The sequence below is a fragment of the Delphinapterus leucas genome, chromosome 1, assembly GCF_059928025.1.
Source record: "Delphinapterus leucas isolate spDelLeu-1000000601 "Yukka" chromosome 1, BTC_Dleu_Yukka2, whole genome shotgun sequence".
NCBI lineage: Eukaryota > Metazoa > Chordata > Mammalia > Artiodactyla > Monodontidae > Delphinapterus > Delphinapterus leucas.
In genome coordinates, this window is record NC_143129.1 from 68,032,121 (window position 1) to 68,048,996 (window position 16,876).

The window sequence follows — 16,876 nt, forward strand, 5'->3', positions numbered from 1 at the left end:
AACTGTCTTTCGAAAAGACTTTAGTTCTAAAATAAGTTATATATTAACAAATAAACTATAAGGTGTGATTCATTTCTTACTTCAAAACATTTAATTTCTATGACCTGCACAAAGGAGAATGATGAGTCTCTGTAGGAGGAAAGCAGAGCTATACTGATGCAGGTGGGTTCTAAGCTTAGGACTTGCTTTAATACGTAAGAATTTTTCTGTGATGCTGTTGCTTCTCCTTCATCATCAAAATTTTCATTAAAATAATTGGGCACTCTAATATCTTTTCCTGTATCTGACAACCCCCCACAATGCCCTCACTCATATAACCACATCCTCACATGTATATTTGAGGCACATGTATTTCCTAGTGGCATTAAAAATGATTGATTTCTTACATAATATATAAAGAAAGAGAGAGGAGCTGAGGGAATGTCCTTGACTTTGAACATGATGACACAAAGAGTACAGAACAGTGAGTCTTGGTGCAGCTTGGTGTTTTCTGAGATTCCAGGCTTAGGGTCACAGTCCAGTTCTAGATCTTCCCAGACAGTACCTGTTCTGTACTCAGTTATGCCCTATGGAAGGCATCTTGCCTTTTTAGTATCACTACAGCCCAGAGGTACACCGAAATGCAAGAGAAAACGTGATTTATCACAAATCTTACTCCAAAAAGAAATCCTTTTATAATAAAAGCTTTACAGATCTAACCATCAATTTCACATATGATTTAGTCAATGAGAAAGTCAATATAATGTAAGGTAATCTAGGTCATGTTTTAGATTTGTCTGGAACTAATACTGTCTACAGTATACTGTAGAGATATCATCCATGAAACACTAATTTTTTTTTTTTGCAGTACGCAGGCCTCTCACTGTGTGGCCTCTCCTGTTGTGAAGCACAGGCTCTGGACGCGCAGCCTCAGCGGCCATGGCTCACGGGCCCAGCTGCTCCGTGGCATGTGGGATCTTCCCAGACCGGGGCACAAACCCGTGACCCCTGCATCAGCAGGCGGACTCTCAACCACTGTGCCACCAGGGAAGCCCGAAACACTAATCTTTTTTTTTTTTTTTTCATTTCTTAATTTATTTCTTTACTTTTAAAATTTTTTTTATTTCTTAATTTATTTCTTCTTTTATTTATTTATTTTTCATCGAAACACTAATCTTAATTGAAGTTCGCTAACAGCTTATTTTTGGCCCCAAGAACTCTCATTTAAGCCCAAATTATTTTAAGAAAAATTTCTCAGATCAATATAGTGATATCTCAAAGTGTTTCCTTGAATCACGTAACAGCAAGCATCTTCAAACACAAAGCTCAGACGTTAAACAAATCAAACCCTTCAATATATAGAATGAGTGGATTTAGACTCATTTTAGACTGGATAGCATGCTAAGGCCAAAAGGGACCCATCTGGGCTTGGAAAAGAGACATGAAAATCCAAGAGAATATATGCTCTATAATGATGGGGATATAAAAAGGGAAGAACCTACCAAGAATTAAAAGTACTCCTGAAGTCTGCATGATGTGCTCCAATGTTAATTCGTTATAGGGCCTTCTTGTATAAGGCTCTCTTAGGGGCGGGGGTGGGGACTGGAGAATTTTTGTTGGTCAAGTTTGCCTGGGGATGGGTCTTGGATGACTATTTAGATAAATGTAGGAGGAAATTCTGCCTCCAAGTCTATTTACATAAGAAGATAAATATCAGCATTAAAGTCCTTGTTTCTTTCTTTCTTTCTTTCTTTCTTTTTGGCCACACCACGCAGCATGTGGGATCTTAGTTCCCTGACCAGGGACAGGACCCCCCGCGCCCCCTATAGTGGAAGCTCGGAGTCGTAACCACTGGCCTGCCAGGGAAGTCCCAGTCCTGGTTTCTTAATACACCAAACTAGGTATATTTCCTGTTCTTACAGACCGACACCTATATTTCTCTTACAAAGCTGTTTACAAGGACACATTCTTGGTCCTCAGGTTAGCGAGCATTATCAATTCAACTAGCTCTTCCCATCACTTTCACCTCTAGCAAAGCAGACTCCCACCATTAAAAAAAAAAAAAAAAAAAAAAGGCTAAGTAAGGAAAAAAATTCTACTGACCTTGAATAGTTGCCAGTGTACTGTTGCTCATCAGAGCTGGGCTGAGGGCACCACCCAGGGTCCCTGGATTGAGACTGAGTAAGGCGCCTCTGAAAGTACAAAAGAGCAGTCACTTTATCACAATGCAGATGCCTGTGCCAGTCTGACAACATACCCAAATGGATAAGAAAAAGGAAAATACAACTGGGGAAGTATATGGAAATGTGTTACTCTCTTTACACTCTTACATAGTGTGGTTAGTACTTCCAAGTTACTGCTTTCCTTGACGCTCACTTGTACAAAGCAAAACAAGGTTATGGTCCACACAAAATGTAAAACTTGCAGTCATTTTGACTCTTCGAATTACTTCATTCTCCTTTTTTCCAAAACAAAAGGGAAAAAATACCAGAGAAAGGAATATATTTACGAAGTAATTCTTATTTGTTTGATGGTAATATAAAATTAGGAATCCTATTACTGTATCTCTTATTTATGTTTGAGAATTAGAAAGCAGACAGTTCAGGGCTTAATGGAGAAAGCATAAGAATAAGAGTCAGGAATCCTGGGCTTTCTTCCTGGTCCCATCGCTCAGGTATAATCAGTGGCCTGGTGTTCTGTATCTTCATCTAGAAATAAAGGTATGACTACTGTCCTTCCAGAGTGTTAAGAAACTTAATTCCAACCATAATCAAAATCCTTGTGCTACTACTATAGAGCAACCCATTTCAAAGAGATTATGGCTTTAAATGATTTTTTGTTTTTGTTTTTTGTCTTTTTTTGCATTTAAGATAGTGATGAAAAAGTATTCCCTATAAGTTACTCCAGGGATGACCTCCTAGCTGTTTCTCAGATGTAAACAGAATGAGAAAGCACCTTACCCAGCTGCAAACTGTGAGGGTGCCATCAGGCCTGGGTTTAGTCCTGCAGCCGCAGCCATGGCAGCAAGACTGGCATTTGCTGGCAACTGTGCAGCTCCTTGGAGGGCAGCAGCTGCTGCTGTCTGCAACCCTGATGCTGTCACCATCACCTGGCTGGTCCCAAGAGGAGAGGACAAAGGAGTGGAGGTGGTGTGTGTTGTGCTGGTCTCACTGGCACTGGATGCCTCAGAGGTGGAGGCTGAGGCAGAGGGGGAGGGACTCAGAGAAGGGGAAGTGACTGCTGAGGAAGCTGGAGGCGCTGTGGAAATCACGGCTGCGGTGTTGTTGGAGGTGGTGTCTGTAGTGCCTGAAAAGGGAATCATATTAGAAAGTGACCTTCTGTAAATGTTTTTGGAAGAATGGCTGCTTTATTCAACCATAATCTAGAATCAACTGAATAATTAATTTACCATCCAGTAACCTCTAAACGTGTCCTTTTTCATTAACCGAGTTTAGTGTTTCTAGGGAAATTAACCACAAAAACAAACATTTTAAGAACCAAAGCCATGAACCTACTTTAAGAGGCAAGAGCAATAAAGTAACCATAAAACAAACAGGGAACACAGCTTTCCATTTCCAATTTCCTATTAAAAATTAAAAAAACACAGAAGCTCTAACTACAGAACACAACTGCTCTGGGGAAGAAATGTACAAGCAAAAAAATCCAAGCTTCTGAAAAGCATTTTCATTCAGAAATCTCCTTAGTAGTCTCTATAGAAAAATCAAAACAAAGCAATGAAATCAAGAAAAACTAAAAGTTACACATTTTTCTCAAATAAGTATCAATAACATGTACAGAAACAGTACGAAAATAACTAAAGGCATATGTCCAGATGCCTTTTTTTTTAATTTTTAAAAATTTATTAAAAAAAAAAACATAATGGTACAAAAGGTTGAAAGTAAAAGAATTGGAAAAGATATACTGTGCAAATATAAGCTAAAAGGAAATTATATAATAACAGATACAGTAGACTTGAAAGCAAAAGCATTACTAGAAATAAACAAGGGCACTTCGTATCAACAAGACCAATTTACCAGGAAGTTTTAAATTTGTATGTACTTAACTTCAAATTTTATAGAGCAACAGAGCTACAAGGAAAAAATAGACAAATTCACTACCATAATAGGAGATTTAACATACTGCTGTCATTCATTGATAGAGGATAACTCTTTCAGAACCAGTAGACCCCCCCCCAAAATTAGTAAGGATATAAAAAACTTAAATAACGTGAGCAGCAAATTTGATTCAACACACAGATATATAGTCACTACACTCCAAAACTTTAAATTACAAATTATTTTCAAGCACGCTTGGAACATTTTTAAAACTGACCATATTGTGCTATAAGGCAAATTTTAACAAATTTCAAAGTATTAAAATTATACAAAGTGTGTTTCTTGGCTTGTAGTTAAGCTACAAATCAGTAACAAAAAAGTAACTAGAAGTTATGAAATACACTACTTCTAAGTAACTCCCCAAAAAACAAATCACAATTGGAGTTAGAAAATAATCTGAACTGAATGATAATAAAAATATTACATACCAAAACTTGGATGTGACTAAACCTGTGCTTACAGGAAAATGTATAGTCTTTTTTTTCCCCAAGGTAACAGCAGTGTTTTTTTTTTTAATTGCACATATGTCTATAAACCTAATAAATAGGTTTTCTCTATTTTTTTTATACAGCATGTTCTTATTAGTCATCAATTTTATACACATCAGTGTGTACATGTCAATCCCAATCGCCCAACTCATCACACCCCACCCCACCTCCCCCGCTGCTTTCCCCCCTTGGTGTTCCTATGTTTGTTCTCTACATCTGTGTCTCAATTTCTGCCCTGCAAACTGGTTCATCTCTACCATTTTTCTAGGTTCCACATATATGCATTAATATACGATATTTGTTTTTCTCTTTCTGACTTACTTCACTCTGTATGACAGTCTCTAGATCCATCTACGTCTCAACAAATGACCCAATTTCATTCCTTTTTATGGCTGAGTAATATTCCATTGTATATATGTACCACATCTTCTTTATCCATTCATCTGTCAGTGGGCATTTAGGTTGCTTCCATGACCTGGCTATTGTAAATAGTGCTGCAATGAACATTGGGGTGCATGTGTCTTTTTGAATTGTGGTTTTCTCTGGGTATATGCCCAGTAGTGGGACTGCTGGATCATATGGTAATTCTATTTTTAGTTTTTTAAGGAACCTCCATACTGTTTTCCATAGTGGCTGTATCAATTTACATTCCCACCAACAGTGCAAAAGGGGTCCCTTTTCTCCACACCCTCTCCAGCATTTGTTGTTTGTAGATTTTCTGATGATGCCCGTTCTAACTGGTGTGAGCTGATACCTCACTGTAGGTTTGATTTGCATTTCTCTAATAATTAGTGATGTTGAGTAGCTTTTCATGTGCTTCTTGGCCATCTGTATGTCTTCTTTGGAGAAACGTCTGTTTAGGTCTTCTGCCCATTTTTGGATTGGGTTGTTTGTTTTTTTAATATTGAGCTGCATGAATTGTTTATATATTTTGGAGATTAATCCTTTGTCCGTTGATTCGTTTGCAAATATTTTCTGCCATTCTGAGGGTCAGATGCCTTCTTTGCATTAAAAAATTTAAGTGGCTATTGGGTAATGAAAATCAGCTCTCAAAAAGTCTATTGTGGTAAACATTTTCTTCTTCTTTTTTTTTTGGCCGTGCCACACACCTTGTGGGATTTTAGTTCCCCAATCAGGGATTGAATCCGGGGCCCCAGCAGTGAAAGCACCAAGTCCTAACCACTGGACCACCAGAGAATTCCCAACATTTTCTTATTTGAGGGAACAACAACATACAATGATATTATGATTCTCATAAAATTTAGTATGAAAAATGAAGATCTAGAAAATTGTTCTTTGAGAGGCCTAAAAAAAAATCAAAATGCCAAAATTTCTTTTTGCTGTAAGGAGAACAAACATTTGAATACAAATAACTAACTGACATTAAAAATATCACTGACAGCTAAAACACATTCACTGAAATGGTTTACTATTATAGATGAATATTGTCCAACAGAAATACAGTACATATGTAATTAAATTTTCTAGTAGTCCCATTGAAAATAGTAAAAAGAAACAGGTGAAATTAGTTTTAATATTATGCTCTATTTAACCCAGTATATTCCAAATATATTTCAACATAAAATCAATATTTTAAAAATTTAAGGAGTTTTTTTCATACTAAGCTTTGAAAAGCAAATCTCAATTTAAACTAGCCACATCTTACATGTATAAAAGCCATGAGGCTAGTGCTTACCATATTGTATGGCACAGGTCTAAAATATCTCTAGAAGTTAGGCCTAGTGTTATTTAAAGAATATCAAGTCGGGCTTCCCTGGTGGCGCAGTGGTTGAGAGTCCGCCTGCCAATTCAGGGGACAGGGGTTCGTGCCCCGGTCCAGGAAGATCCCACATGCCGCGGAGTGGCTGGGCCCATGAGCCATGGCCGCGGAACCTGGGAGGCCACAACGGTGAGAGGCCCGCGTACCGCAAAAAAAAAAAAAAAAAAAAAAAAGAATATCAAGTCCCTTTGCCTAAAGCAGAAATAACTGATAAGGCATAGGACAGATAAAGAAGATGCCAACTATTCCCAATGAGCTGTAATTTTGATGCTATCTAACATCATCAAAGTACAGAACAGGCCCTCTGACTTCAGTAATCAGTAAATGCTACATACAAAAAAACCGGTTACCTAAACTAGTTGGAACTTCATTTAGCGAAAGTCACTATGTTCTAGGATATAATCAACCACATATATGTGTAGAGCAGAACCTAAGTGGTATTTTCTCAAGATAGAGAACTGAAAAAGACCAAAAACATCTATAAATTTTCAATATAATACTTCTATGAGGTATAAAAGACTTCAGAGATGAAAGAAGAACTACACCAATCAAAATAAGTGTTTCAAACCTATAAGCATATTGGAAAAAAGATCTATGTAAAAGAACTTTCTTTGTGATAAAATCTAACGCTAAGCCGTAGAAGATTCTCTTCTCTCATAATAGCTGTATTAAAAATTCAGGCAGTTTTGTTCTTTTAAAATCTATTTTGAAGCCTTCTTCTGGTCTATACTAAGAATACCTAGAATTCATCTCTCATTTTAACTGTTAAGGAAATGTTTCTTTCACATATTGCAGAGCTGGGAGAAAATTAGACACCATCTATTTCAGTACTGACTCTACTTTTCCCACCTCCTATCATGCTACACAAAAGGGTTATGTGGTCTCTGAATTAATCAGGTAAACATATCTTTCTTACTGTTAAGTGAAAAGGGAGGATTTACTCCTTTTTCTGTCCCTCTCAAAAATATAAATAAGATGATTCCCTCTTTACCGCTGCTGTTCCAAAGTACAATTACATCTTTGTGGATATTATTAATCATAGTTTCATTATTCAGTTCTAAATCTATCAGACCAATTTATATCACTGAGCTATTGATGCTGTGTTGGGTCCTATATGTTTGGCAGATTCATACATACTTTTTCACTTTGACACTCTTTTCCTAAGACCTGCCCCCTGTTCTATAGAAAGGTATATATCTTCTCTCATTTCTCTTCTACTGCTAGTAAATTTCAATATAATTTCAATCTTTTCTTGACCAATTTTTCAGCTTATCTAACCTGATTTCACTTACGGGCACTACTTTCTTTTCAAACTTCTGAAATGAACTTGAGGTCAAAGGCTTAAAGTAGCCTTTTCTTCACTCTCCACTGCCATTTTCAGACCATTCGGTATCACTTTCTTAAAATCCCGCATATATACGAAGAAAATCCCAATAATTTCATCAGTGAATTTAACCTGGGCTAAGAGATGATGACTCCAGAAACCATTCAAAGTAGCTCTTTCTGGTTGTTATCCTCCAACCACATTCTAGGTGTCTTCAACATGAATGTCATATGAGCACTAGAGTATAATAATGGGATCTTCAAATGAATTCTCCCAGTGAATCACCTCTTAATCAATATATATCTTTTATCTATATTCTTGGCAACTTAATTACTTGGGCAACTTTGATCAGGGAAGTGATGCCTGCTGAGCTTTCGCATCCTCAAAACAGAATTAGACGCCATCACCACCTCACAAGGTTAGTAGGAAGTTACGTGCAAGAATATAGTGTGTGGCACAACCTCCTGTTTCCCACCTCATCCTTTTTAATTGAAAAAAAATTTTTTTAATTATTGAAGTATAGTTGATTTACAGTACTGTGTTAGTTTCAGGTGTACAGCAAAGTGACTTAGTTGTATGTGTGTGTATATATATATATTCTTTTCCAGATTCTTTTCCATTATAGTTTATTACAAGATATTGAACATAGTTCCCTGGGCTAGACAGTAAATCGTTGTTGTTTATCTATCCTACATTGGCTTGTATCTGCCAACCCTTTTCTCTGTATCGTTCCAATTTTAGTATATGTGCTGCCAAAGTGAGCACCCACCTCATCCTTTTTAAAAAATAGATTTAGTGAGGTACAATCTGTATGCCATAAAATTCACCCAATTTAAGTGTAAAATTCAATGATTTTTAATATATTGACAGAGTGGTACAGCCACCACCCCAATCTAGTGTATGACTAAAAAAGATCCCTTGTGCCTATTTGCAGTCACACCTGTTCCCACCTACAGCCTCCAGTCACCTGCTTTTTGTATCTGTAGATTTACCTTTCCCAGACATGTCACATAAATGGAATCATACAACTTGCAGTCTTTTGCATCTAGCTTTCTTCAGTTAGCATACTGCTTTCAAGGTTTATCCATGTTGTAGCATGAACCAATACTTCCTTCCGGCTGAAAACTGTTACACTACATGGATAGACCACATGGTGTTTAATTCATTCATCAGTTGATGGGCAATGGCTTGTTTCCAGTTTTGTGGGTTTTTTTTTTTAATTAGTTAATTAAATAATTAATTAATTTTTGCCTATATTGGGTCTTCATTGCTCAGGCTTTCTCTAGTTGCGGCGAGCGGGGGCTACTCTTCGTTGCGGTGCACGGGCTTCTCATTGCAGTGGCTTCTCTTATTGTGGAGCACAGGCTCTAGGTGCGTGGGCTTCAGTAGTTGCGGTACACGGGCTCAGTAGCTGTGGCTCGCGGGCTCTAGAGCACAGGCTCAGTAGTTGTGGCGCATGGGCTTAGTTGCTCCATGGCATGTGGGATCTTCCTGGATTAGGGCTCGAACCGGTGTCCCCTGCATTGGCAGGTGGATTCTTAACCACTGCACCACCAGGGAAGTCTCTCCAGTTTTTGATTATTATGAATAATGCTGTTATGATAATTTGTGTAAAAGTTTTTGTGGAAATGTTTTCACTTCTCTTGGGGGAAATGTCGGGTGGGATGGTAATTTTATGTTTAAAGTTTAAAGACAATGCCGAAGTGTCTTCCAAAGTGGCTGTATCATTTTACATTCCCACCAGCGAAGCATGAAGGTTTCAGTTTCTCCACATCCTTGCCAAGACTTATTATTTTTGGTCTTCTTGATTATAGCCATTCTATTGAGTATGAAGTAGTATCTCATTATGATTTTATTTTTTTATATGAAAACATTTATTATATTCAAAAGATAAATTTATAATATGTTACACATGAAAAACCTACAAAGCTCCTATGTAGGACAGCTTCTTAGAACATAAAGGTAATTTTAAATTACTATGAATGTACAACATTTTATAGTATAAGCTTCTGTCTGTTTGAACAATGTAATGATTGTTCTCTAGGATTAAAACAAGATTCTGCAGTAGTCATCTCTGTAGCTATACAGTAACAGCACTCTGCTGAGCAATAATGTTGAACATCTTTTCATGTGCTTATTAGTCATTCCTATATCTTCTTTTTGGTATAATGTATATTAAAATCTTTTGCCCCTTTACAATACTAAGTTGCCTGTATACTTACTATTGAATTTTAAGAATTCTTTATATGTTCTAGATATAATTCCTTTATCAGATATATGATTTACAAATGGAATATCTCTCCATTCATTTTTCTGGAGAGTTTGAGAGAGTATATTTATTTTGTGTCTTGCAACAACACTGAATTCATTACTAGTTCTAGTAGGCTTTTTGGTGTGTGAATTCCTTGAGAATTTTATACATATAGGATAATGAAAACAAAGTTTTAACTTCTCCCCTTCCAAACTGGATGTTTTAAATTTTTTTCCATTATTAAGCTGACTATAACCTCTACTACAATGCTAATTAGAAGTCTGCTAGAGCAAACATTCTTGCTTTATTCCCAATCTTAGCGGGGGAAAGCATTCAGTCTTTCTGCATTTAGTATGCCATTACCTGGAGGCTTTTTAGTAGATGCTCTTTATCAGGTTAGGAAGTCCCCTTCTATTCCAGGTTTTTATCATGAATGGGTGTTGGATTTTGTCAAATGCTTTTTCTATATCTAGTCAGATGATCATGAGGTTTTGGTCCTTTCTTCTATTACTATGGTGTACTACATTAATTTATGTTCAGTTATTAAATCAACTTTACATTCCTGGGATAACCCCTTGGTCATAATGTATAATCTTTTTTATATGTTGCTGGGTTTGATTTGCTAAGATTTTATTGAGGATTTTTGTGTTCATTTTCATGAGGGATATGGGTTCATAATCTTTTTCTTGTGATAACTTTGTCTGGCTTTAGAATCAAGGTAATATTGACTTCATACAATGAGTTGTTCCTCCTCCTCTATCTTCTGGAAGAGACTGCTAAAGGTTAATTCTTATTTCTTTGTGAAATATCTGATAAGAGTTCACTGCTAAAGCCCTCTGAGTCCAGGAATTTCTTTTTGATCCACTTACTTTACTTGTTTTAGGTCTTTTAAAGGTTTTCTATTTCTTTTTGAGTCAGTTTTGGTAATTTGAGCCTCAGAATTTGTCCATCTCACCTAAGTTGCCTAATTTTGGGGGGCAAAAACTTGTTCATAATATTCCAGAATGCTGCACGAGGTAGCAATTCCATTCTTAAATATATACCCAAGAGAACTGAAAACAAATAACCACATAAAAACTTGTATTGAGCTTTGTGATGACCTAGAGGGTGGGAGGGAGGCTCCAGAGGGAGGGGATATGGGGATATATGTATATGTATAGCTGATTCACTTTGTTGTACAGCAGAAACTAACACAACATTGTAAAGCAATTAGACTCCGGTAAAGATACAAAAAAAAAAACAAACTTGTATTGATACACACATACTCATAGCAACAGTATTCAAAATGGCCCCAAACTGGAAGCAACTCAAATGTCCATCAACTCCAGAATAATAAAGTATGGTATATCCATGGAATGAAATATCACTCAAGTATTAAAAGGAATGAAGTTCCAATATATTCTGCAATATGGATAAACCTTGGAAATATGCTAAATGGAAGAAGCCAGACACAAAGGGTCATATATTACATGATTCCATTTATATGAAATGTCTGAGACAGGTAAATTCATAGAGACAGAGTAAGCAAGGGGAGAAGTGAATGGGGAGAGACTGATAATGGTTATGGGATTGCATACAGTTCACTATGAAATACTACTTTGGAAAAAGAATTGGAGGCAGAGCTTGTTTAGTTGAGTTTTTTTTTTTTTTTTTGGCGGTACGCGGGCCTCTCACTGTTGTGGCGTCTCCCGTTGTGGAGCACAGGCTCCGGACGCGCAGGCTCAGCGGCCATGGTTCACGGGCGCAGCTGCTCCGCGGCATGTGGGATCCTCCCGGACTGGGGCACGAACACGTGTCCCCTGCATTGGCAGGCGGACTCTCAACCACTGCACCACCAGGGGAGCCCTAGCTGAGATTATTAAGGGCTGTGGAATTTTTACAAGTTCTTAAGACACAGAATACATATCTTTCTGGAGCAGTACAGTCATGATCATTCATTTTCTATCGTAGAAAAGTTTACCAGGTACAGCCACTATGAAAAACAGTATGGAGGTTCCTCAGAAAACTAAAATACCATACGATCCAGCAATCCACTCCTGGGAATATACCTAGAGAAAACTATAATTCAAAAAGATACATAGGCTTCCCTGGTGGCGCAGTGGTTGGGAGTCCGCCTGCCAACGCGGGGACACGGGTTCGAGCCCAGGTCAGGGAGGATCCCGCATGCCGCGAAGCAACTAAGCCTGTGCACCACGGCTGCTGAGCCTGCACTCTAGAGCCCATGAGCCACAACTACTGAGCCCGCGTTCCACAACTGCTGAGGCCCGCACACCTAGAGCCCATGCTCCACAACAAGAGAGGCCACCGCAATGAGAAGCCTGCGCACCGCAATGAGGAGTGGCCCCTGCTCACTGCAACTAGAGAGCCCGCGTGCAGCAACAAGGACCCAACTCAGCCAAAAAAAAAAAAAAAAAAAGATACATGCACCCCTGTGTTCATAGATAGCAGCACTGTTCACAATAGCTAAAACATGGAAACAACCTAAATGTCCATTGACAGATGACTGGATAAGGAAGATGTGGTACATATATACAATAGAATACTACTCAGCCATAAAAAGGAATGAAATAATGCCATTTGCAGCAACATGGATGTAACCAGAAATTACCATACTAAGTGAAGTAAGTCAGAAAGAGAAAGACAAATACCATATGATATCACTTACATGTGGAATCTAAAATTTGGCACAAATGAACCTATCTACAAAACAGAAACTGACTCATAGACACAGAGAACAGACTTGTGGTTGCTGAGGGGGAGGTGGGAGGGAGAGGGATGGACTGGGAGTTTGGGGTTGGTAGATGCAAACTATTACATTTAGGATGGATAAACAACAAGGTCCTAATGTAGAGCACAGGGAACTATATTGAATACCCTGTGATAAACCATAATGAAAAAGAATATAAAAAAAGCATGTCTCGGGCTTCCCTGGCGGTGTAGTGGTTGAGAGTCCACCTGCCAATGCAGGGGACACGGGTTTGTGCCCTGGTCCGGGAAGATTCCCACATGCCGCGGAGCGGCTGGGCCCGTGAGCCATGGCCACTGGGCTTGCGCGTCTGGAGCCTGTGCTCCGCAACGGGAGAGGCCACAACAGTGAGAGGTCCGCGTACCACCAAAAAAAAAAAACATGTCTCTATGTGTATAACTGAGTCACTCTGCTGTACAGGAGACTGGCACAACATTGTAAATCAACTATACTATAATAAAAAAAGATTTAAAAAAATTAAAAAAGGGAAAATTTTTACCAAGGACCTATTATGTACCAAGCACTATGATAGATACTGGGAAAATAAAAATGACCATGGCAATCACAAAACATTTCTCTTAGAAGAGGGCAGACTAAGGGTATGTTTATTCCTTCATTTCTAAAATGCTATCCCAAAAGATGGTAAAGTAATAAAAAAAGGGAGTGAGAGCTCTGGGAGTGAGATTTCAGAGAACTTGAGAATTTGATATATTTGCAGAAATGAGAAAGAGGTTAAAATTGGGTTGTAGAGAAACCAACCATAGTCCAGAAGGGCACAGTAGAAGACTATGATAGAGGTGGGAATTATTTACCCCAGTGGAGCCCTGAGGGGATTTCAAGCTCCGCGTTGTCAGTACTGAGGCAGGAGTAGGAAACAAGGGCAGAGAACAGGGTGACCAGTACCTGTTCACACACCAGCTCTGTCAGTGGGACTTTTCCTCCCCCCACCAGACTTATCACCTAAGCACTAACTAATGTCACCTACTACTCTTCAAAGAAAATAAAAATCTGAGTATGGAAGGTTACGAACTTTAGTGTAAGCACTGGCATCCCTCTCATTTGAGGAAGGTGTAGGGTACAGCCTGGTCTGCCTGCCTGCTTTCCACCCACAGGCCCTGAGCAAAGTCTGGCAGTTCTCTCCCCACATTCACAGCTCACAGCTCCCTTCCAATCAGGGGAAAGGATGCTGAGTAACAGAAGCTACACAAGGGCAGAAAAAACCTTACAAGCTACTGATATTAAGTACTAAGGCCTTGCATTCATCGGTATGACTAAATAATCAAAAATTAACAGACAATGAAAAAATCCACAGCACAAAAGAAATGGAACAAAATAAATAAGCAGAATTGAGGCCAGAAGAAGCAACTTAAATACAATTCTAATTTGTACTGTATCTACAAATTAAAAATAGATTGCTATAAAAAGGCAGAATCAGAACAAAGAAACATTCTTAGAAATTAAAAATATGATTCTGGAAAAACATATAAATGACAACAATAAAAAATGAGAACACAGGAACAGTTAGATAAAATTCAGGATATATTTCCAAGAATGAAGTATAAAAAGTTAAAAAATGAAAAACACAAGAGAAAAGTTAGAGATATATAGGATCAATTTAGAGAGTTTAAAGTCTGTTTAAAATACGTTCCAGAAATAAGGAAGAAAAACAAATTACCAGAGTTAAAGAAAGACATTAATTCAAATTGACAATGCCCACTGAAGGCCAAGGAGGACAAATTTAAAAGGCCCATGCCTTGATACCTTCTAGTGAAATTTCAGAACTCAAAGGATAAAAAGATCCTTAAAGTTTACAGAGGGAAAAACAAATGATCAACAAATCGGAGTTAGACTGAAATCAGACTTTTCATTGGCAACACTGGATGCTAAAATACAACAGAGCAATACCTTCTAAGTTCAAAGGAAAAGTAATTTTGTACCTAAAATTCTATTACTGTACAAACTACAAATACTGTGAGGGCAAAATACTTTTCAGTTATGCATGTACTTGGAAATTTTCCCTCCCACATAATCTTTCCAAATAAAGAAAAAAATTACTTGAGAGTGTGCACCAGGCAAAACAAAAAGGAATCAAAGGTAGAGGGAAAAAAAAAAAAAGAAAAAGGTAGAGGGAGACATGGGCTCTCAGAAATATTGGATCTAACTCAGGAACACAGTGAAAAGATTAAAATAAGCAATTATAGGGATTCCAAGGAGAAAGTCTTCAGGAAGAAAGTAGATGCATTAGATAAGCTGTATGATTAAGATACTGGATGTCTTTCATAAATAATATGAGTGAAAGAATATGCTACTTCTGTCAACTGAAAAAAAAAAAAGCAACATAGAAATGTCAGAGGAAAAGAGGCTATAGTAAGGAAGTTATGGTCCAAATAGGAAAAAAATTAAAATGAGGCATGATTTTCAGCAACTGCTGACAAGAGGAAGAAAAGAAAATCCATTTGACACTGACTCTTGTAACCTTCTCTTTCAAGGAGCAAGGTTTAATTGTCATAAGATTACATTTTTCACCCTAATCATATGAGCTGTCCCTGAATGATATTTATACAAATGTAATCTTATTGTATTCATTTTCTATCGCTATTTAACAAAGTACTACAAATTTAGCAGTATAAAACAATTGATTCAACTTTGTTGTACAACAGAAACTAACACAGTATTGTGAAGCAATTACACTCCAATAAAGATCTATTTAAAAAATAAATAAAAAGGAAAAAAAAACCCCACACATTTACTATCTCACAGTTTCTGTGGGTCAGGTGTGCAGGCACAGTCTAGCTGGTCCTCTGCAAGGCCACAATCAAGGGGTCAGCCAGACAGTTCCAGTCAGGAAGCATGACTGGGGAAGAATATGTTGCCAGGCTCACTTGGGTTGCTGGCAGAAATCATTTGGCAGAATTTGCTTGCCGCTCTAGACTAAGCCGCCCAGCTTCTTTTTGGCTGTTGGCTGAAGGCCACCCTCAGCGCCTAGAGGTCATCCTCAGTACCCTGATTTGTGAGCTTCCTAACATGGTTGTTTATTTCTTACTTCATCAAACTGGTGAGGAGGGTCTCTAGAGTAAGTCTGGGAACAAGACGGGGTCTTACAAAATGTAATATAATCATGGAGTGACATCCTATCACCTTTGCCACATTTTATTGATGAGAAGCAAACCAAAGGCTCAGCCCACACTCAAGGGGAAAGGATTACACAAAGGCTGGAACACTAGGAGGTAGACACCATGCTGGGGGAGGGTCACCTTAGACTTTGTCTGTTACAATTATAAAGGCTGATTATTTTTTTCTCTTAATTTAGATTTATCAAGTGTTGAAACTTATTTGCTTCTGATCCAAACATTTTTCATTTTGCAACTTACTTTTTGTGTATACATAAATTATTTTATTTTTTTAAATTTATTTAAAAAATTTTTATTGGAGTATACTTGCTTTACAATGTTGTATTAGTTTCCACTGTACAACAAAGTGAATCAGCTATACGTATACACATATCCCCTCCTTTTCGGATTTCCTTCTCATTTAGGTCACCATAGAGCATCGAGGAGAGTTCTCTGTGCTATACAGTAGGTTCTCATTAGTTACCTATTTTATACATAGTATCAGTAGTGTATATATGTCAATCCCACTCTCGCAATTCATGTTGCCCCCTTCCTTCCCCGTTGGTATCCATACATTTGTTCTCTACGTCTGTGTCTCTAGTTCTGCTTTGCAAATAAGATCATCTATGCCTATAAGCGCTGATCATTAATTTAACATTTTTAGAGACTTCTGCCTTTGACCATAAGAGTAAATGATAGCAAACTTACCCTTACACTATAACAAGAATAGAGAAATATATGAGAAAATGTTTTAGATATGAGAAAATAGGCAGCACAGGGCTGTGATCCCTGAAGAAAAGGAAACAAATGATGTGAGCCCTATAATCACCTGGACTTTATTTGGAAACACTTTCTAAACTGCTGCACCAGAAGAGGAAACTAAGTAGAACGCAGCAATTTCAATGATTTGAGGAGACAAAGACTGTCGCTGGATGCTGAAATGGCTGGAATTTGCAAGGGAGAGTACTGGAAAGGAAGAAACTAATAGAGAAAGAACTCTAGAAATGTGCATAGGGGTTTCCTAGAATCTTTGGTTGAATACTAAATTGCACACGCACAGGGAAACCCCATGAGTCCAGGCAG

At 37.9% G+C, this 16,876-nt stretch overlaps 1 protein-coding gene across 8 annotated transcripts in view; it reads right to left on the bottom strand.

The window, feature by feature from the left end:
• POU2F1 (POU class 2 homeobox 1) overlaps positions 1–16,876 on the bottom strand; it is a 186,589-nt gene that overhangs the window by 14,420 nt on the left and 155,293 nt on the right. For all 8 annotated transcript variants that reach the window (XM_089911659.1, XM_089911650.1, XM_089911642.1 and 5 more), the window contains 2 exons: positions 2,940–3,285; positions 2,083–2,171 (listed from right to left, as the gene is read on the bottom strand). In XM_089911659.1, the coding sequence (XP_089767785.1) occupies positions 2,083–2,171; positions 2,940–3,285 (435 nt within the window). The remainder of the gene's footprint in view (positions 1–2,082; positions 2,172–2,939; positions 3,286–16,876) is intronic.